At 47.8% G+C, this 23,218-nt stretch overlaps 1 protein-coding gene across 1 annotated transcript; it reads left to right on the forward strand.

The window, feature by feature from the left end:
• Positions 1-2,917: 2,917 nt before the first annotated feature.
• LOC133356180 (protein phosphatase 1 regulatory subunit 14C-like) lies at positions 2,918-22,098 on the forward strand. Its single transcript, XM_061573558.1, has 4 exons — positions 2,918-3,902; positions 11,157-11,240; positions 15,483-15,515; positions 16,690-22,098. Exons 1-4 carry the CDS (start codon positions 3,705-3,707, stop codon positions 16,756-16,758), a joined length of 384 nt encoding a protein of 127 aa, XP_061429542.1. The 5' UTR covers positions 2,918-3,704; the 3' UTR covers positions 16,759-22,098.
• The last annotated feature ends 1,120 nt before the right edge of the window (positions 22,099-23,218 follow it).

Below are 23,218 nucleotides of genomic sequence, written 5' to 3' on the forward strand. Positions count from 1 at the left end.
GCCACGCCCTCTTCTGGAACCCACCAGAAGGCTCTGGCTCTGCCCCACGTGTTCCTTCTGACGCCTTTACCCTACATCAGAGGTCGCAAACGGGTTTTGATTCCTTACCCGTACCCGGCCGCACCAGGGTCACAAATGGGTACCCTACCCATACCCGGCCAGGTACGGGTAGGGTACGGGTATCGGATACCTGATTGCGACCTCTGGGATGAAGCCATGTTGCAGGCGCGGGTGGGTTGATTCTAGGAACTTGAATTGTGAGAAGAGACAAGACGTTGGGAAATGAGTGACAAACAGTTACCAGTGACTCACGGCCTACCCGTACCCGGCCGCACCAGGGTCGTAAACGGGTACCCGTACCCAGCTGGGTACGGGTAGCCGGGTATTGGGTAGGGTACGGGTATCGGGTACCTGATTGCGACCTTTGCCCTACATCCCTGCCTATCACCTGCCCTGCTGGTAGACCGGGATATTACACCCACGATCCCTCTCTCTACCAGTAACCAGCGCTCCGTGCTGTAGTGACCCATTCTATGTCACTACATATGTACTGAACATACAAACCATGATCTTGTGTTTCTCCATAATGCCAGCAGGGTTGTCCATCGGGGCAAATCCCATTGTGTGGGCACCCCTGACACCTTCAAACTCAACCGGAAGTATTGCATTTGACACGGTGACGTGAAAGCGCCGGTAGCCCCAAAGTGTGGGGCCCGGGACATTCGCCCCGAATCGCCGTACCCGAGGGACGGCTCTGACAGCCAGGTGCTGTATTGTTAGGGGTTAAACGGGACAGTAAAATGTAGAAGTACCGTACAGCAGGTTTCTTGCATCGCAATTCACTTCGCAGGAGCAGTCTCTAAGGGTACAATTCCCCACCAGAAATGCAACTATTGGTGTCACGTTGGTTATATCCCAGCACCACCAGGAGCAGGGCCCGTTTCTATCAGACCCACAGCACCAAGTCCCCCACCTCTGAGCAGGGACCTCTAGAGCCCCTGTAAGCACATTCCCCTTCGGTCCCTCTCTCCTAGTAGAATTCCTTCACCCGAGGCCAGTAAGTTCGACCAATCTAAAGGGGTGGTCCAGATGTCTCGTAATTGAGTCAGCAACTGCTGCGCATTGCTTTTTTTTCCATCCAAAATTGCTCCTGTGGAAAATAGCTTGCTGTTTTCATCTCAGTATTGTCCATTTTGATGGAGCTTCTTTGTTAAATCTTTCACATGAATCATCTCGTATGCTTTTCATGGTTTCTCTGGTTTGTGATCTGTCATGATCTCATACTCTTCACTACAAGCCGTTCTTCAATATTGTAAGAACTCGTATGACGTATCTGAAACAAATAAGGTTAATTTAAAAAGATGAACATGCAAAGGAAAACAACGTTAGGGGTCAATTGGGGGTCACGTGACATCTTTACAACCCAGGTGTGTCGGTGCGCACACGATGAAAAGCAATCGCCCATCCAATCGATGAGCTTATTCATCAATGTATTGTTTCATGCAGCTTTTCGTTCATCAAGTCATTGAGTCAAGACGGGATCTCTGAACTCGCCCCTAACTCTAAACGGCCATTGCCCCCTCCCTGATGGATATACAACTCCAATCGCTTCATTGAGCAACTGGCATCAGCATAGTAAAACAATACACGCGACAACTCGAGTGTTTTGGTCGATTTATAAAGTAGCTTTAAAATCGGTAGTTTATTTTCACAATCAGAACCAAACGCACGTGGACAGCCGCCACCCACTGTGTGTTCTCATGACACGTGACACCGTAAGTCGTTTCCTATGGCATCATCCTGCACCGTTATGTGGAATCGATGAAGTTACAATTCTTAAAGGTAGAGATATCCTCCCATCACAAGATTCTAGAATCCTTGCCAATAGGAAATACCACTGGGAAATTGTTATATAACTAATTTATTCATAAACACATTCCTGCGGAGGGAGCTGGTAGGAACGTTGGGTTGCTCGGTCAATGGCCAGGGTCAACGGCGGCGTGGTGTATTCCGTAAATATGCCCGACTGTGAGGGCGGGCACAAGCCGGCGTGAGTAGGTTAAACGTTGAGTTTTATAAGGGCACCAAGGGGTGACCAGCCCCTCCCCACCCAGCCCCACCCCTCCCACACCCCACCCAGCCCCACTCTCCCCACCCAGCCCCTCCCCACTCTCTCCTACCCACCCAGCCCCTCCCCACCCTCCCCTCTCCACCCAGCCCCACCCCTCCCATTTTCGGATGCACGACGGACGGAAGCAATAATCCCCTGTGGGCTGGTGTAACCAGGAGGCTCCTACCAGTATAACTTTTATTCTCAGAACCGACTATAATTTAAATTTGCACTTGACACACATTGTACGATATGACACCAATTGAAATCTATTTGCCCACATTATTTCTGACACGTAATACTATTCATTCGACGTGAGTGAAAAAAGATCCTCATAGCTCATTGGATTTCTCCCACAGTCTAAATAATTAAAGCCGATTCTGATTTTCTATTTTACGTTGTGTTTTGGGAGCGAAAAAAAATATGGGTGGGTGTGTGTGTGAGTCGATTTGGTCCTGAATGGGTCGAGTATGGGTTTCATCACACGATGAAGTCCTTTGTCCAGCCTGAACATCAGAGCTGTTGTGTCGGGAAGACTGTACCATGTGAAACCAACCATAAGGAGGGTGCATTAAGATTTAACTCCACGCCTCCAAAGCACTTCTAATGCAGCTAAATGTGGATTGCCTCTGCCTAAAGGGTATTTTACAATAAGTAATTTATAATAGCTGACATGTAATGTCCTCGGGAGAGTGGTTTAGCGATTAAATAATAGCTTTAACATCATCACCAACACACCCTCCCCCTCCCCGTGAGAACTGGCGTGGATGGTTGTGCCCATGCTTCGTGGAGTCGTGGCAGGAGCAGTAACACGTGGGCGAACAGCTGTTCACAGGGCAGGCTGTGTCTCCGTGTCTGCCTGTCTCTCTGTGTCTCTCTCTCTGTGCCTCTGTCCATCTCGTCGTGTGTGTGTGTCTGTCTGTCGATCTGGATTGATGTCTGTGCGCTGATCTCTTTGTCTCAGTTTCTTTTTGTGTCTCTCTCGGTCTATGTCTGCCTGTCTATCTGTCATTGACGGTCTCTCTGCCTCTCTATTTGTTGGGCTGTCTGCCCGTCCGACCCTACATCCGTCCGTCCGTCTGCCTGCCTTCCTGCCTTCCTAATAGCCCAGTATCTGTCCGCCTGCCTTCCTGCCTGCCTATCTGTCCACCCTTCTGTCTGTACTTCCCATTCATCCATCCGCCCATCCCTCTGCCAACCCATCCATCTGCCTCTCTATCTGCATATCTGACCGTCTATCCCGAAAACCCACCCAACCCAACCAACCCCCATTCATCCCATCCCACCGCGTCTGCCGTTCTCTCCAGATATCTTGCCAGACAGACAACTCATCCGGACATCATCCTCCCGTCTGCCTATCCGTTCACCCATTCTGTTGTCCATCTCGTCCCTCCTCCCTCCCATTCACCCAAAGTTCACCCAATCTCCACGTGCGTCCACCAGCCCGCCCGTCCGCCTCTCGCCACGTGAATCTCGCGGTGTTACGGGGACCACCACCACCACACCACACAGCTCAGAGCGGCCACAGAGTCAAAGCCTCTGAAACGTCGGCAGAGACGGACGGGGAAGGAGACGAGAGGCAGGAGGAAGGGAAATGTCTTCGGGCGGGACGGACACGGACACGGGGCCGGGCCGTGTTCTGTTCGAGGCGGCTGGGTCCCCGCAGGAGGGCCACCCCGAGCAGCGGAGGCCGTGGAAGGTGACCGTCAAGTACGACCGCAAGGAGCTGCAGAGGCGCCTCGAACTCGAGGAGTGGATGGAGACGCAGCTCGGGCAACTCTTCCCCGGCGGCGTGAGTGGTGGTGGTGGTGGGGTGTGATGGTGGTGGTGGTGGGGTGTGTGGTGGGGTGTGGTGGTGGTGTGTGGTGGTGGTGGGTGGTGGTGGTGGTGTGTGGTGGGGTGTGATGGGTGGTGGAGTGTGATGGGTGGTGGGGTGTGATGGGTGGTGGAGTGTGATGGTGGTGGTGGAGTGTGATGGTGGTGGGGTGTGGTGGTGGTGGTGGGGTGTGGTGGTGGTGGTGGTGTGTGATGGTGGTGGTGGTGTGTGATGGTGGGGTGTGGTGGTGGTGGTGGGGTGTGGTGGTGGTGGTGGGTGGTGGTGGGGAGCGCTTGGTGGTGGTGGTGTGTGATGGAGTGTGATGGTGGTGGTGGGGTGTGAGGGAGTGGTGATGGGTGGTGTGTGATGGGTGGTGTGTGATGGGTGGTGTGTGATGGGTGGTGTGTGATGGGTGGTGTGTGATGGGTGGTGTGTGATGGTGGTGGTGGGGTGTGAGGGAGTGGTGATGGGAGCGGTTGGTGGTGATGGGTAGTGGTGGTGTGTGATGGTGGGGTGAGGTGTGTGGTGGTGGTGGTGTGTGGTGGTGGGGCGAGGGAGTGGTGATGGGAGCGGTTGGTGGTGGTGGGTAGTGGAGTGTGATGGTGGGTGGTGATGATGTGTGATGATGATGGTGGGTGGTGATGGTGGTGGTGATGGAGTGTGATGGGGGTGGTGACGGTGGGGTCGAGGGGTGGTGATGGTGGGGCGAGGGGGTGGTGATGATGGGGGTGTTGATGATGGTGGTGGTGGTGGGTGGTGATGGTGGTGGTGGGTGGTGATGGTGGTGGGTGGTGGTGTGCGATGGTGCGGCGTGGGGGTGATGGTGGTGCGGCGTTTGTGTGATGGGGCGAGCGGATGGTGATGTGAGGTTAGTGATTGGCCGAGGGGATGATGTGGGTAATGGAGCGAGTCCATAGTGATGATGATCTTGTATAGAGTGAAGTCATTATGATGGGGAGTTGGTGTGGTGATGGGGCTAGAGGTGGTGATGTTGGTGATTGTGGTGGTTGTGGTGGTGATTGTCACGGATGTGGGGGAGTTTGTGGCCGATGGTATTGTGATGATGTCTGTAGTGATGGCGTTGCGATGGTCAATTGTGCTGGCGGTGATGGTGCGAGCTTGTGTTCATGGCACATTCGTTGATGGCGTTCTACCCGTGACGGAGTTGGTAATCGTGACGGCGATTGTGCCATCTGTTTCTTCTTGTTGAATTCTATCCGCCCTTCGCTCTGCTCGTTGTTGTGAGCTTCGCCTCATCCCCGGTCTCTCACCCCAATGTTGAGCACGGGCGGTCAGCTGCCAATCCCACTCGTTACAATGAATAACACTGGTCAAGAAAAAAAAAATTCTGGCCTGGACTTTTGCAGCTGTTTTAGACTAATTTCAGGGTGCTGATTCCTAATCTGATCTCAGATTTGCTCTATCACATCTCATTTTATGCTATCGGCATACCCCATTTTCATTGATTTTGCCCGAAATTAACTCTGTCACTTATGATTGCAAGTTGTTGCGAGTCAGTGACTGCTTTAGTGTTAAAATATGGTGCTGTATTTTTAGGATAGTGTGTTTATAATATCATTTTATGTAGATATCCACATTTATTTAATATTTTTCTTCTGCAGTTTTTATTGAAAATGCAATATTTTATATCTCAAAAACCTGATGTGATAGACAAAAACTGATGCCAGCTTTGGAATCAGCACCCCAAAATTACCTGGAACCCGTTGGAATACCTTATGCCAGAAAAAGTGTGTTGACCAGTGTAATCTTTAAAGCCTCACCCAGTGAGCAATACAGCGTATGGGGCTCGACGTTGCAACCACATGCCACAAAGGACAACAACGTTTGCTGGTCGACCGGGACAATTCCCCTATTGGCTCCATGCGCCTGAGTCCTGATGGCTTTTTAAACTCCGAAATTTTACGAGACGCACCCCACCCCCATGCCACTCTATCCCCAGTATCACATTGGAGATGTCACTGTGATGTTGGTGGTGGTTGTTGTAGCGTGTGCTACGAAAACGATGTGAAAACTCAATTCTGTATAAAAAAAACTGCCTTTTGTGTTTCACTTTGTTGTGACCTCCCCGCGAAATAAGTTGAGCGCATACCAAGGGCCATTGCCCGAAACGTCGTCCTGTTATGTATTTGCATGTTTAAGGCGCGCGGTGTTATTGACCGAAGTGTTTTGAGTTTTCAGCAATGGGAGAGGGGCACGGCGCTCGATCGCTACGTCGGCAAATGTTCCAGCCTTGGTTCGATCCACTGCTGGATCAGAACCTGCTCCACACCACGTGGTTGCACTGTACCGGCAGAGTGGTTCATCACCTGGGGGTGCAAGATGCCCTTTCTGGGGGTGCGAGACGTGGCCAGATATGTTCTTGTTGTAAGGGGCCGTCCATAAATGACGTCACGCACCTTGGGGGGTGGGGGGGGGGTCAGACATTTGTGACGATGTGTGACGAGGGGAGGGGGGGTTGAGAAATGTGACGTCACATCAAAATGCGCAACTTTAAATAAATATAGACTAACACGTTCTACTTAATTAAATAGACTTTTTAATAAATGTTTTCTCCTACAACATCAGAGTGCAGCGGCACATTCAATACGCACTACAATGACAATAGTTTAAAGCGATTTGAAGCATGTTTTATTTAAGGGGGGGCATAGCTTTGTGACGTCATATTTGAGGGGGGGGGGTCTGACTTTTTGTGACGCCGTGTGACGAAGGGGGGGGGGGTCAAAAATTGTCCAAAATCGCGTGACGTCATTTTAATGGACGGCTCCTAAATAATCGAAAACACAAATTGAGCACGTGCAAGGGAGTACAGTATCTTTAGTAAAGGTTCAGGAACCGCTGGGTGTAGTCTATACCGCATGTCTGCACACAAGTGGCCGCTTGCACTCGGGCTGAACGATTAATCGATTTTAAATCGATTAATCGCAATTTGAAACAATGCGATTAGCAAATCGCAAAGGCTGCTATTTTTACGATTTTAAAAAGTCCTGACTTTCTTATTGGAATTGTTTTATTTTTGTAATTTTAATTACTTTATTTATTTAACTTAACAATTGTTCTATGTTTGATTGTTCTATTTCAATTAAAACATTTTAATAAATACACGTTGGAAGCTATTAATATCATTTAAGTTCTCATCCTTGCATTAGAATATATAGAGCAGTTCATATTTTAACGGTATCATGTGGTAATGCTCCATCACATGTTTTAAATCTATTACACAGTGAATATTGCACTGAAGCTTGACTTTTTAAAAAAATATCGCAAATCAAATCGCAATATCTGTCAGAAAAATCGCAATTAGACATTTTCCCCGAATTGTTTAGCCCTGACTTGCACTAATCCAGGCTCCCACCTTGCGAAACTTCCAAGAGCTGACGACATCGCTTGCGTTCAAGTCGATTTCTTTTCAAAGGCCATTGTGTTTTGTGTGTGTTAATTCGATCATTGGTGTTGTCTTGCAGTTTATTTAACATCCCGTCAAATTACCTTCACGTTAAAAAAAAGAATGCGTTTACATCCAAACATGAACCCCTGGGATGTAATTACCAGCGAAACGTCGTACTCAAATTGTAAATGTTGCGGATTTACTCTCCAACGTTTTGTTCACGTGACAAATCCCTTACTAATTGGCTGTGTCGGGTGGTGGAGGGTTACGACACATTCATACTTTTTTTTTTACGTGACAAATCCCTTACTAATTGGCTGTGTCGGGTGGTGGAGGGTTACGACACATTCATACTTTTTTTTTACGTGACAAATCCCTTACTAATTGGCTGTGTCGGGTGGTGGAGGGTTACGACACATTCATACTTTTTTTTTACGTGACAAATCCCTTACTAATTGGCTGTGTCGGGTGGTGGAGGGTTGCGACACACTCATGCTTACGCGATCTAACCCAAAAACCTTTATTATGAATAATATTGGTTGCGAAAGCCCGCTACGTGTTAAATTAACCGATAGCCACGTCACACAAGCTCAAAAAGGGTATCTGCATATAAGGCATATAATAAACAAGAGGAAGTATCAATACTGTACAGTACCAGGATATACTCAGTTTCTCAGTTTCATTTATTTGGTATAGCCTTGTGAGCCATTCGTCCCTTGAATCGGGTGGAACCGCAACAAACAAAAAAACATGAACAAGAAAACATCTTAAAGTGACTATGCGCAAACAGAAAAATCCAGGAAAAAACTGCAAAGTCTTCCAGAAAAAAAAGTGCAGATGAATACGAAGTACTATCATCTTCAGTCATTGTCAGTCCACTGGCAGTTCAAGGCCTCTCCAAGTCTCCACCATCTCGCGATGTTAAAGTCCACCCAGCACCTGCACACGAGATGACTTCATCGCTTCCATCTCCTCCATTCCACGTCAGTCTCAGACGCGTTCCAAACCTTGGCTGCCACTCTGTTGTTACTCTTGACCATCGGCCACTGTACACAATCTCACCATCACGCGTCCTTGCCCAAGCTCATTTAGTTTCATTAAAAGAGGAAAAAAATACATATTACAGCTGACTTAATCACTCGCAACGCCTCGGTTAGCATCCTTTCAGATGTGTTCCATCCCTTCATCTGCCACTCCATCATTATGCTTGACCTTCAGTTATCAACCTTCCATCCACCCCACGTGTTCCTAGCCAAGCCTGGTTACTTTAACTACCATATTAAGGGGGAAATTATAATCGCGATCAATAATGCAAGTCAATACTGCGTCCCACGCCGTACAAGCAATTTCATTACGGAGTTTAAGTAGGGAGAAATCCCAGCTGACGATGGCAAATTGGATAATCCCGACGCGCGCACGCACGCATGCCGAGCCGTGCTATCGCGAAGAGTGGGAGGCCGGAGGTCAGTATCAAGTTCTCGTGTGTACGACTTGAGAGTGCCTCTCGGGGTGATGCTTTCGATCACCGTAGCTGTTGAGAAATGTGCTCGCCAATCGATTGTCACGCTTTGTGAAAATGAAAAAAAAGCGGAATAAAAACTCAGGCGCGCCGAAATAATTCACGGAGAGATGTTACTGTATTGAGGTTCCACTGAGAAACGGAAAGTGGAACACATGGAATTGTATGTTGAACTTCTTTTGCACCGTACCTAGCCAACCGTGCTAATCGGAGGTACAAGCTAGAGACGTCTTATGGACTGTTATGAAAAATTAAGGGGCCTTGGGCAGGACGCACCACGGCTAGGAGAGAGGATGATGGCCAAAGGTCAAAAATAACAATGGGAGTGGCAGCCGAGGAACGGAAGGCGTCCGAGCATAATACGTCCGCCCAGGAGATGAAGCAATGAAATTTGTTATTGTGCACGGTGGATTATGACATCGCAGGATCGCGTGAAGTGGCGGTTAGCTCCGGCTTGTGCGGAGGCCGTGATCATCCAGCAGCGGATCGACCATGGCTGCCATCGATGACGATGTTGATGATGGCGATGACTGACTTTCAGCGGTGCTAAATTTGACGATTCGAACCGGACCACCAGATGTGTGCGACTTGCAATAAACGTTGTGTGTGTGAAAATAGAACGCGCTCAAGCAGGAAGGGCATGCGGTTTGACTCGTAGATTTTGCTGCTCTGCCTTGCAGCTGATAACAACGCCGTGCCCAGCTGTGGTTTGGCGTATATGTTCTGCTTTCCTTTTTAATAAGCTAATGGCAGGAGTTCACCCTCAATTGCATTATTGGTCCTCGTTAGCGTTGCAAAGAAGGTCAATTTGACTTATTCTAATGTGTTCAGGATTGCTTTAGGAGAGGCCGCTAATTATATTACCGCATGAAGAGCGAATTCAATTCATAGACATACACAGAAAGCTGCATATGTTTTTTGTGTTGCCTTTGCATCAGAGTTTATGATCCGTAAAACGTAAATCACGTGGAAATCTGCGCCGTGTCTGTAAAAAATGTAAGCAACTGGAAATCTACGCCAAGTGTGTTGTTCGGAAAAATAGAACGAATAGTAAAAGAGAGGAAGACCTAACATAGGATTACAGGTAGTCCCCGACTTACGATATTTCGATCTTACGATGGCGATAGCGATACGACAAAATTGTAAAATATTTTACATTTCGCGCGGCAGGCAAACGCAGCAGCGTACGAGGTACGGTACTGTACGTTGGGACGCTGCCGGGATGTACTGTACGCATATAGTTTATACAGTACGGTACTGTAAATTGCTCTGTTTTGCTAAATTATCACCATTCTTTAAGGCTCCTGGGTAGGCTATAGGTCATCTTCGACTTACGATATTTTCGACTTACGATGGGGTCGTCGTAACGCATCTCCATCGTAAGTCGGGGACTACCTGTACTTGACGACATCATAAGAGATTGGTGCCAGAAAGATGTGTCCACTACTTGATCATAATGGCACAAGACAGAGAAGAAAGTGGAAACAACAAATGACAAAATGCACAGTGGACATCTATGGGCTATCTGCCCACGAATTGTGATGATAATGATGATAATATGGCTCTATAATGGACCGTTCATCGCAGATGAGTGCAAAATCTTAACCTTAATAATAATAATAATAATTTCAAGTTGTAACAGTCGAGCAGGAAGGCAGCCAGGCCAGGTGAGAGCTGGCATCACGAAAAATTGTCTAAGCTCTGCGATTCTCTCTATGTATTTAAGATGCAGTAAGTTCAATAATGAGCACTGAATTTAAACAAGTCAGAGGAAACCGGAGCAGCAGGGGAAACCCCAAGCGTGCGAGAGGACAACACACGATCCCATACAGATGGAACAGATGCAGATCAGTTCCCACTTGAGCTGTGCCGCATTCACCTGGCGATCCAGGGTGTGGCACCCCCTTAACGCCCAACAGGATGGGAGTTTCTCAACATCTGTGCGGTGGAACCGTCACAGCACGATAGCTGTATCTTACTTGATACAGATATCGTGCTGTGACGGTTCCACCTGAAGACGGAAGATTGTGTTGCCTCCGAAACGTCGTGAGAATTATTTTATTATGTTTTATTTTTATTATTTCCCTTCTACGTGACTTTACCGAAAGAACCAAGAAGATGAATCCCTGCAGTCACGAAAGCTTTAAATCGAAATTTGTGCGGCGATTCACCAAACCCTCCCTGCTGCTGCTGTCCCCACGGTGCCGGATGACAGGCAGCCACGTGCATCAGCAGAGCCACCACCACCGACACCGCCTGGCTGGTAATGGGAGATCTGTGTGGTGTGTGTGTGTGTGGTGCCCAGGAGGCGGACGTCCCTGATCTGGAGATCGATGTGGAGGAGCTACTGGAACTGGACGAGGATGAGGACAAGGCGAAGAAATTGCGGGTATGATACCGCCATCACCGGCCGTGTAAATTACCGACGTGTCTCCCGCGTGCGTGGCATTGCGGGCGCCACTGATGTTAGCCGTGCTCGGGAATAAAGCCCAGGTCGCCGGGTTCGCGGTGCGCTAATCACTACGCCACCGACCCCCACATAGTTGCTCGCTATTAGTACTTGCCCCAATATCCCATGTGGAATATGCAGGAGACCTTTGTGTTTTGTGGCAATGCTGTGGTGGAGTGGTTAGAGCACTGCGCTATGAACACAACGACCTAAGTTCGATTGCCGGCCATGGATAACATAACACTATGTAACACGATTTTTGTTCATGGGTAGTAAGTGTTATGTTCTAATTGCTTATGCCTCAAAAATATAGAAAATGGCTATTATTCCCCACAAACTTTGCTTTTGTGACCAGGACTTTACATGAAGGAATGACACAAATGCACACGTTTTCTCATTGAAAATAGGTACATTTCAAATATCACGATGGTTAGACAATTTGCTTATATATCGAATTTGTAATAATAGGGTTTTCCCCCTTTTTTCTGGCAACAAAACTGAAACCTTTTTACAAGGATTCATGTCTGCATTAACCACAATACTTACAGTGAAATGCAAACAAAAACACACTCTGATAATATATGCATTGTCCTTGAAACTGATTGGTCCACACCCAGGACGGCTTTCTTTTGAGCCTCAACCCAATTGGTGCTCGACCAGAGGACGCCAAAAGGCGTCCACAGCTCAAAGACAATGCACTATCAAAGTAATGAGGGCTCGGGGTGAGCATCTACATCATTGGACCTCCTTTGCCAGTACCAAAATATAATAGGGGTTTTACCATTTTTTTGTTGTTAAAAGGTTTCAGTTTTGTTGCCAGAAAAAAGGGGAAAACCCCTATTATTATATTTTGGTACTGGCAAAGGAGGTCTAATGATGATATCCAAGATGATTACCCGCAATCATCGCCCGCTCCTGCGAACACACGGCAGGCACCGTCCTGAAAATAGAATGGGTGAGACTCGGTGAGGCTTTCCAGGGTAAATAGGCAGAGTAATAATAACGGCCCTTTGCGATGGTGTAGGGAGACCCCAGGGAATCGTAGCATTAGCAAGGGCGCAGCAGATGCCATTAGAGAAGCAACCATTAAATGTCGTCTAGTTAATAACGCCGGCCAGAGCTTATTTGAGGGCTCTCACCACACTCGTCTCTCTTCCGAGTGGGGTTCAAGGGGGACGTGGGTGACCCAAGCGATACAGCGCACACGCGATGCACGGTCAAAACTACGTTGCTCGGCGATAGGAAGATAGTGATCTTCTTGGTTCTTTCGGTAAAGTCACGTAGAAGGGAAATAATAAAATAATAAAAATAAAACATGATAAAATAATTCTCACGACGTTTCGGCCACAACGCAAGCAGCCGTCCTCAGGTGAAGACCTGTCTCCCCGACAGACCTGTCGGGGAGACAGTCCCATCGGCCCTTTCAGCGACGCGTCATGCCCAAGCTCCGCTCGCTCTCCACTTCACCTCCGAATCCGCTCTTCGTGTTGTCGTACGAAAGACAAAGTGCGAGGTTCCACGCTAGCTTGCGGAATCCCGGTTGGATTACGGGTGAATTAAAACGGGGAAGCGGCTTAGCCGGCCTGAAATAACGCACCGACCCAACACGTGTAGTGTGCGTAACCCTCGCCCCAAACAGAGAAAAACGCACGCACGAGTCTCCACGAATGCCCGTGATTTACGACCGCGTACCTCATTGCCCATTCTAAACATTGCGGTCAGCGAGGGAGGGGGGGGCGGGGGGTGATGTCGCAGTTAGAGCCGGCTGCTCGACGTTGCGTCGGCCAGAGAGTTTGTGGCCTTGCCCTAAGAAGGCAATTGCTCGTGCTGTTTTCACTTAATGGGTTACAGACTGCAGGGGCAAGTGCTGTTAATGGCATCTTTGTATTTGGTTTGCTGATGCTTTCCGAACGGAGGTCGAAAGCGTTCATGCAGCGGTTCTCAACCGGCGGGTCGTGCGGTTTCCGTCTTAACAGGAGGGGCTGTCTGGGGGCGGGGTAGTGGGGAAATTGGGGGTAGGCTACGGCATGGATACCGTGGAGGTTTAGGATCATAATACCGTTAGGTATCCATTTGTATAGCCGTCTGTAGCTAGGGTTCACGGTAACTCAAGCAATGATATTGAGCGAAGATTTTTACGTTCCGTTACTGTTCGGGACTTGCCGTTTAGAAAGAACAGATATTGAGTCAAGGTTTGCCCTAAACTTGGTTTTAAGAAACCAGCGATAACGGGTAGTCTCTTGCAGCCAAGGGGATGACATCACTCGCCATGTGATTGCCTGGCTCGCGACTGAAAGGTCACATAGGGCAATCGCGGTCAGGGGATCGACTGTCAAGCCCGTCTTCCCTCTGGCATTGATAAACAACAACAACAATAACAAAACAAAAAATGAGCACCGGTTTTGTGGGGGAAGTTAACCGTGGTTGTCATATGGGACGACTCTGTCCTGAAGGGCTTTTGTGGCTCGCAGACCTGGCCACGTTACCATAGGGCCGAATAGAATAATGATGATTGATAGTTAGCAGCTGAGGAAGTCTCAACAATGCGGTCCGTTGTTATGAATCTCGAGCCTTGGGAGCTCAGTCTCGAGCCCATGGTGGGAGATGTGTGGCCCCAGCCGTCGCCAAACAAGAGACGGCTTATACACAACGCACGTGTTAACGCGTGACGCGGACCGCTACGGTCCACCGATTGGCGAACGCCTCTTGTTGGCAGAAAGCAAGACGTTTTAACGCGCAAGCTCTCACAGCTGCTCGTAACCTGGAGTAGTGCGCCTCACCTCCCCCGCCTCACCCGGGTAGCATCGCCTACGCCACGCACTACTGCGGGCATGTTCAGGAAAAATGAGACATCTCTCTGCATGCCTTACAACTACTTGCATCATCATCATCAGCAGCAGCCACGATGTATCTACTTGCCAGAATAGAAACACAATAACTTGCTGATCTCGCCAAGGGACATAAACCATCGCACAAACTCCGGTCATCCTCACAGCAGCAGCTGATTTTGGCTGCTGGCCATCGAACAAAGACGGTCACCGCATCGCGCGCTTTCAGGTGCGCTTCTGCGACCGTCTGGAACGCTCTTCCCTCCGATATTAGGAGGCCACTGGACCTATCCACTTTTAAAACTAGATTGAAAACTAATTTCTTTGAAACTGCTTTTTGTTTTTAGTTTGGTGTCCTTCACCCGCACCTCCGATTAGCATGGTTGGCTACGTACTGTGCGAAAGAAGTTCAACGTACTTACATATACATACATAGCGCACGTAGTTTGTTTTTAGGGTAAATCTTGTAGAATTCACTTTCCACACGAAGCTGAAGGGTATCATGAAGAGTTATTTGTCATTCCACTTGGGGATGAAGGCCTCCCCATGCCGTGCCGATTAAGGGCATTGACCATCCTGGACAGTGCAGGTCGATGAAGGGGAAACCCAAAATTTTGATTCATCCATAACAGAGGTTTTTTTTTTTTTGGGGTTAGATCGCGTAAATATATAAATGTGTCGTTAAACCCGCCACCACCCGACACAGCCAACTAGTAAGGGTTGTCACTTAAACAGAACGTGCCAATTCGATTTTACTGGTTGAAACCACCTGGTTCCACCAGCCCATAGGGGATTATTGTGTCCGTCCGTCCGTCGTGCATCCAAAAATGGGAGGGGTGGGGCTGGGTGAGGAGGGGAGGGTGGGGAGGGGCTGGGTCGGGAGGGGCTGGGTGGGGAGGGTGGGGAGGGGCTGGGTGGGGAGGGTGGGTAGGGGCTGGGTGGGGAGGGTGGGGGGTGGGAGGGGTGGGGCTGGGTGGGGAGGGGCTGGTCACCCCGTGGTGCCCTTATAAAACTCAACGTTTAACCTACTCACACCGGCTTGTGCCCGCCCTCACAGTCGGTCATATTTGCGGAATACACCACGCCGCCGTTGACCCTGGTCATTGACCGAGCAACCCAACGTTCCTACCAGCTCCCTCCGCAGGAATGTGTTATGCGATTTAACCCAAAAAAAAACCTCTCATGGATAACATTGCTCGCGAAAGCCCACATGTTAAATTTGGATATCACTCGACCGAGTTGATAGCACAGTGTGCTAACCACTGCCCCACCACTCTCCCATAATGATCTAGCGCTTAACTTGGGATACTTTCTAACAGTGATTGATGTCCATCTCTCTTTCTCTCACTTTCAGGTGATCCTGCAGGGCTGCAGTAAAAACCCGGAGGTGAATGTTTCCCTTTACTCTTGGGATTGCTCGTTGTAATTATGGTGTAGTGAATCCCCGCGTAGTGAATGTATATTGAATTGCTGTGCAGTGAGTGTATATTTAATGACTGCGTAGTAGTCAATGTATAGTGAAAGTCTGTGTATTGAATGTCTGTGTAGTGACTGTATGGTGAATGTCTGTGTATTGATTTCCTGCGTAGTGAATATATAGTGAATGTCTGTGTATTGATCGTATATTGAATTCTAGATTTGAAGCTTTCGTGACTGCAAGGATTTATACTCTTCGGTTTTTTCGGTAAAGTCACGTAGGTAAAAATAAATAATAATAAATTACAATAGTATTATTTCTATCATTTTATTATTTATTATTTAGTTTTACCTAAGTGACTTTACCGAAAAAAACTAAGAGTATGTATATTGAATGTCTGTAGTGAATGTCTGTGTAGTATATGCATCGTGATGGTGCAGCAAATGTGCAGTGAATGTCCGTGTATTGATGGGTTGTGTAAAAACTACGCCTCGTCTTTTTTTTTCACGCGGAGAGACGGACGCGTGAGGGAGGCGTTGTCCGCTTTAGTTTCCACAACGAGCCTCGCGCAAACCGCGTGCGAGGCTCGGGATCCGAGGGATTTTTGCGAACGACTTGGGTGAACTGACCCCCGGCCACCCCCACCTCTAAACCAGTTAAAATTCATATTCTTTGTTCTTTCGGTAAAGTCACGTAGAAGGGAAAGAATAAAATAATAAAAACAGCCCTGTTCTTCACCTGAGGACGGCTGCTCGCATTGTGGCCGAAACGTCGTGAGAATTGTATTTTATTATGTTTTATTTTTATTATTTTGTTACTTCCCTTCTACGTGACTTTACCAAATTCCATTGTAGAGGAGGGGCTCTGTAGTGGAGGCCCCGTCCGCCAGCGGTGGCGTGAGCGGGCAGTTGCAGGGCCGTGCCTTTGCCGTTTAACATCGTGCCCTTCAAGTGTAAAAGCGTAAGGGGTGGCCTTTTGCGCGAATGCCGCTCCAGGTCTCGGTGTTCGTCGTGTCCCCCCGACCTTTCCCGTCGCCCCTTTGGGGTGGCTGGGGGTGAGGGGGGGGCGTTATTGGGGTTGTCCAGAGAGGCCGCGCGAGTGACCGCCGGCGTTGTGCGCTGCGTTTCTTCTCCGTTGCGTCCAGGGCTTTATCCGCGAGTTGCTGCAGAGGCTGAAGAGTGTTCGCAAGCTGAGCACGCCGCAGAAGAAGTGAATCCTCGTGTGGGGCGCGCGGTGATTAACGACGCGCTGAGCGGCTTCTTCCGTGTCCCCTTGCCGTAGCCGCATAGGCAGCGTCTTTAAAAGGAAGAGATCAAACGCAACGGACAAAAAGTCAATCAAAGTTACTTTAATCAAACGTATAGCTCTGGCCATAATTCTCAGTCGGCATTGAAGTTTTTTTTATTAAGCAACTTCTACAGGAGCTATCTCCAGAGCTCTTGGTCATGGAGAGGCCATTCCGCCAGCAGTGGCGAGAGCAAGAAATTGCAGGGCTGCACCTTTACCTTTTTTAAAAAAGATCGAGGCACCAGGCCCCGGTGCGTGGTGAATTTACGACTGACGGCAGCAGTCACGGCAATCGCCAAGTCTTTCCAAAATTCTTCCGTCACCTTCCACACTTGCGCGCACTTTTAAGTCATTAGATTTAAAACGAATATTTTTAGAACTGATTTTTGTGTTTAGTTTGTTGTCCTTCCCCCCCCCTCCCGCACCTCCCAGTGAGCACGTTCGGCTACGTCCGGTGCGAAAGAAGTTCAACATACACACACACACGCACGCTCGCATTCCGCTCTGTTGAGACACCACCAGTGCGGTCCTACAGGCATTCAACGCGGCCACAGGGAGAAGAAGAAACGCGAATCAACGTTTATTCTGGCAGATCTCTTCGTGTGTATGTACGTGCTCCTTGATGACGATCGCGCTCTGCATCGCAGCCTCGTCGTCATTCACGTTTCCCAACCAAGGTCGACAGCTTGTAACACGTAGCCTTCCTCGAGCGATATTATCCACGATTTGTTTTGCGGTTGGATCGCGTCGTCAGGCACCAGCTCTGTCCATCTGTCTCCAGCATGGCGACACGCCGACTCATGTGAACATGATCCAATATGAACGAAACCTGTACTCCGATAGTCATCGGCCTTGTTGTTGGCGTGAAGATCCCCTCCCGCAGGTTACCAAGGCCACAATGCACAGAGGGATCACATGTCCCCACACCACGAGTCGATGTGGTTGTTAGTGTAAGGCTATGTGTTTCACGATGTGTCCAAGTGAGTCATGCTTGCTGTGTGTGGAATATCTGTTGGAACTTCTTTCGCACCGTACGTAGCCAACCGTGCTAATTGAAGGTTGCGTATCGGTGACAACTTTAGGTCGGTACCACTTCATAAAAATTTTAATACCGGGACTGGATTAAGTTTTGATGGGGAGGGGGGGGTGTCCCTTTCCATGGCTGTTATAGTTTGTTTTCGTAGTGGGAGGGAGGGAGGCATTTTCTGTTGGTAAATGTGAATTTTCAAGCCAAATCTAAAGTTTTAACGAACAAAAAACAATGTTGAGTTCGGGACACAGGTGGCGGTGTGATACGCAGAGTGACGCTGTGGCATTACTTACCAGACTACACTGTATGGGGGATGCATTATCGTGCTGGAGTATTGCGTTTCAACCATTATAAATCAGTCTTTTAACATGTCTATATTTATATTTGGGGTTCCTCAACATCCCATGTCTCGGGTTCTCGTTAATCCGGCCCTGGTTGACACAAAAACTAATAATTGTATTTAATACGGCGCCGATCATGCAAATCGGATCTCAGAATCATAATATTTCTACTGGAGGAGGAATCCGATGAGCTATGAAGCTCTTTTTTACAGGCGTCCAGTTGGGGTGGGGGGAGAACGTGACGACAAGCAACACAGAAGCACGATAGGAGTGCAAAGTGTAGGAAGGGTAAATAAATCACTTAATAAAACATCCAAATTAAACTAAACTATTTTTTTATTTCTTTCACTGAGCCATTAGCTTTTTTTTCAGAAGCGACCTGGCCACAAATGATTATAAGCTCAGCGACGTAGCTTACATTTCGATTTAAAGCTTTCGTGACTGCAGGGATTCATCTTCTTGGTTCTTTCCTGTTCTTCACCTGAGGACGGCTGCTTGCGTTGTGGCCAAAACGTCGTGAGAATTATTTTATTATGTTTTATTTTTATTATTTTATTACTTCCCTTCTACGTGACTTTACCGAAAGAACCAAGAAGACGTAGCTTACCTCAAGTCGCTGAACATTGCGAACCACATTTTAACAGTTTAACACGTAGTATTATTCATAATCGAGGTTTTGGTTTCGATCGCGTTATTATAAACGTGTCGCATGTACAACAACAACAGATACCACTTTGACGTGAATGCCGCAGAGACTCGACACAAGAATACAACTGGTTCGTGTGGGGGGGCAGCTGGGGGGTGGGACAAGTGTAACGCAACTTGTGTGCCAGGTCTCGCCTTGTCCAGGGCAAATGCCGTCTTAGTCTTCTGCAGCTGTGGTTTTCCCCGAATTCATCGCTCAAAGGTGCCGCTCATGTGCCTAAATGCGTCTCGCTCACCCTGTTCGCAGAGTAATCGTAATGACAGAGTAGCAGGAGTAATAATAGCACCGACATCACTGGCGCGAGATAAATAAGGGGGCTTCCTGCTGTTAAAATCTCAGTGCTGGTTTTTAATCAAAGCCTTGGGGGGGGGGGGGTGGGGGGGGCTTTTCCGTCTGCATATCTTTGGTACGATCCCACCGGCGCGGGCAGTTTGAAACAACGGTGGAGAGATTTCGATTTAAAGCTTTCGTGACTGCAGGGATTCATATTCTTGATTCTGTCGGTAAAGTCACGTAAAAGGGAAATAACAAACTAATAATAAAAATGAAACTATACAAAAAAATATTTTTTATTTTGAAAAATTAAAACTTAAATTGCTTTTATTTTTATGATTTCCCTTATACGTGACTTTACCGAAAGAACCAAGAATATAACGGTGGAGGGGTTTCTTAAATTCCACGAGATGCCTCGTACCCGTGGATTAACGCCGTGTCGGTGGCACAATTATCCATAAAAAAAAGTGGGAAAAGACCAAAAAAAAAAACCTCGCATTTTTATTATTGACCGTGTGGTTGTGGAAATATAATCCAATTTGTGGTTGGGCCCACTGTGGTGTTAAGTTGTATGACCTTTAGCTGTTCCGACTGCGTCTTTTTGGTGCTATATCAACCGGATAACTTATCGTGTTCTCCATGGTAAACCTGCACGTTGGTGGATTCCTTGTTTGAATACAAATTGAGCGATGAGGTTTACGACAAAACACTCGGGACGCCGCGATATGGTGACGCTGCGGTATGCAGCGCGATTTAATTTTCACTCGAATTGTATCATCTCTGTATTGCCAATATACAGGGCGTTTAAAAAAAGATGGACCCGTTTTGAAATCGCTATATCTCTGCAACCACAAACCGCCCATGAATGAAACTCTTACCACTTGAAAGGGCGGGGCATAGAGAGGGCGGGGCATAGAGTTTCAAATGATCACCGCTAGATGCCTCTCCCAGCGCACAAACAGCCCCTAGCCTCAGTCATTCGCAAGACGGTGACCCCGCAACACAAGGGGCGTATTGCGTTCTGCAGTTCAGCAAGACTGAATCCGTAATTGCGGTGCAGCGTGCGTTTCAACGGCGTTGTGGCTTTGATCCGCCAATGTCAAAGAGCGTTCGTCGTTGGTAGCGACAATTTGAGGAAGCAGGCTGTTTATGTAAAGGGAAGAGCAAAGGGCAACCACGCGCCTCAGAGGAAAACGTGGGAAGAGAGGCGTTTGGGACGAATTCAACTATCGTCTCGATGTTGTCCGTGCAGCAGGTGGAGGTCACATAGAGCATTTATAAAATGGTTAGTAAAACTTGATAACTCATTAAACCGTTTGTAACTTTTTGTGTAATTATAACATGTTGCCATCGTGAAATATACTGCTTTGAAAGTGGGTCCATCATCTTCAAACACCCTGGATATTTTATTGCGTGATTGGCGTTGCTCAGTTCACTTTTCTAAACATATTTTTAAACGATATCATGTCATTTGTTTTTACTAATAACCCTCCACGTCACCCAACAGAGCCAATCAAATCAAGCTGCCACGTGGGCAAATATCCCAAGAGATTTGGTTTTTCATCAATGGCCCGGGTGAGGCTGGATGTAACGTCCAGTGACTAACGCTCTCTGTTCCGTCCGCGACTGCACGCGCGCTCAAAACACCACGGGGTCGTGAACTTTTGAAACAAAGTCCGAACAAAACGTAGTCCCTTTTGGCGGCGGGAAACTTTTCAAACTGTTTTCTATTTATGTATTGCTTTATTTATGAGTGACACTGTTTTATAAATAACTGCACTCCTGTTTATATTTGAGCCTGCTTTAAGTTACAAAGCGTGGCTATTGTGAACACTGTTTTTTTTATATAGTAACCTAGCTGCCTTTTAGTGTACGTTATGTTTTGATGTTTAACAATGAAGTTTTCTAGGAAAGCCATAACAGGCGTAGCTGTGACGGTGGTGACAGTGAGCAGCTTTGAGGTCGCGTTATGGACCGGGCGAGTCGCGGTTCTTCACCACCCCTCAGCTGATTTCTTGTCACGATTCCGGCTCACGATTTTGGTTTGATGATTATTTTTTTTAAACTTGTCTCGTTCATGCTATTCCCCCCCCCACTCCCCCGTCTCGTTTGTATCGTTTGTATCGTTTATACTCCATGCCACGTTTGTATTTTGACTTCCTCATTTCACCCGTCTTGCTTTGTACCGTCTGTTTACGTAACGTGCGTCTCATTTGTGGCGTCACTTAACAACAATAATAATAAGATACATTTATAGCTCGCCAGATTTTGCACGCAAGTCGACAACTCGGAGGCGCGGAGCCAATCTCAGGGCTAATCGGAAGCCCTGGGACCCAACACAGATTGATGCCTTTTGATGGTTCTTGAAAGTCTGAGTGCGTTTGATGTTGCGGATGCCCCAAAGGGATTCGAGAGCTCCACACGGAGGCGGCGATTGCTGAGGATGCGACGTGAAGCTGTAACGTTTCGAGACCTTCGGTGGCTGGCGCAGATATTTTTTTTGAGTGAACGCTGCGTAGGGTTCTACCGTGAGCCTTCGGCGCAAGGCGAAAATATCGAGGCTTGGTGGTTGGTGGGAAACCGGTGGTGAAGACGCGATGAGAGAGGCAGGCGCGATTTTATCATTTTTCCTGCCAGGGAAAGTAAGCCGATGAAGGGTTACGCGTTTGTGTACCCGTCCGTCTTGTCGGCAGTGTCTCCACGATGTTTGGGATCGTTTGCATCATCAGCATTGTCTCCTCTGTTGTCGTGGGGCTCGCTCATCCCGTCTGGTTTGTACCTCTCTCTTTTGGGGGCCGTCCATAAATGACGTCACGCGATTTTGGACGATTTTTGACCCCCCCCCTCTCTCGTCACACGGCGTCACAAAAAGTCAGACCCCCCCCCCTCAAATATGACGTCACAAAGCTCTGCCCCCCCCCCCCAAAATAAAAAACATGCTTCAAATCGTTTTAAACTATTGTCATTGTAGTGCGAATTTAATGTGGCGCTGCACGTTGATGTTGTAGGAGAAGACATTTATCAAAAAGTATATTTCATTAAGTAGAACGTGTTTATTTAAAGTTGCGCATTTTGATGTGACGTCACATTTCTCAAACCCCCCCCCGTCACACATCGTCACAAATGTCTGACCCTCCCCCCGAGGTGCGTGACGTCATTTATGGACGGCCCCTTGTGCAGAATGCGACGTACATCTCGTTTCACTTGTTTCTGTCGTCTTCCTCGAAAGGTCTCGGCGACATTGTTCATCTGATTTGTGTTGTGCTCTCTTGTGTTTGCGTGTCACCTTTGAGTTGTTGTTTGTTGTTGTTGTCGTCCCCTTTTGTAGCCATGCCTGTCAACCCCTTACCCCAGTGCCCTAGCTTACTACAGACAAATTCAGACCTCGTTGGTCACCACGTTGCCCTTATAATTCTCAACGTTCATCCTACAAAGTTCCATCAAAAGGGGAGAAACACAGGCAAATAGACACTTATAATAATAGGGGGTATTCCCCCTTTTTTCTGGCAACAAAACTGAAACCTTTTTACAAGAAATCATGTGTGCATTAACCACAATACTTGTGGTCAAAATACAAACAAAAAACACACTGATAATATATGCATTGTCCTTGAAACTGATTGGTCCACACCAGAGACGGCTTTCTTTTGAGCCTCGTCTCAATTGTTGCCAGAAAAAAGGGGAAAAATCCCCTATTATTATATTTTGGTACTGGCAAAGGAGGTCTAATGATGAAATAGACACTTGTTTTTGCTGGTATTGAAACGGCTGTACGACCGCATGCATGGTCCTAAGAACTCATTTTCCCTGCTGTGCAAGAATATACGGGGTAAACCGTGTGGGTTGACAGGCATGTGCACAGCGCGACTCGTTTGTATGTTATTGTTTCGTTAATTTTTGTTTTTGCCTCAATTGGTGCCATTTCCCAAAACGAACAACCGCGTATAATTCTACGACAATTAGCACCTGCCATTAATCGATCCCCGCGCACGTGATTCCGATGCGTCGTTTACGTGCCTCCCGTAATCGGTAGAAT

The sequence above is a fragment of the Lethenteron reissneri genome, chromosome 53, assembly GCF_015708825.2.
Source record: "Lethenteron reissneri isolate LAM-NWPU_2019-01 chromosome 53, ASM1570882v1, whole genome shotgun sequence".
Lineage (NCBI taxonomy): Eukaryota > Metazoa > Chordata > Hyperoartia > Petromyzontiformes > Petromyzontidae > Lethenteron > Lethenteron reissneri.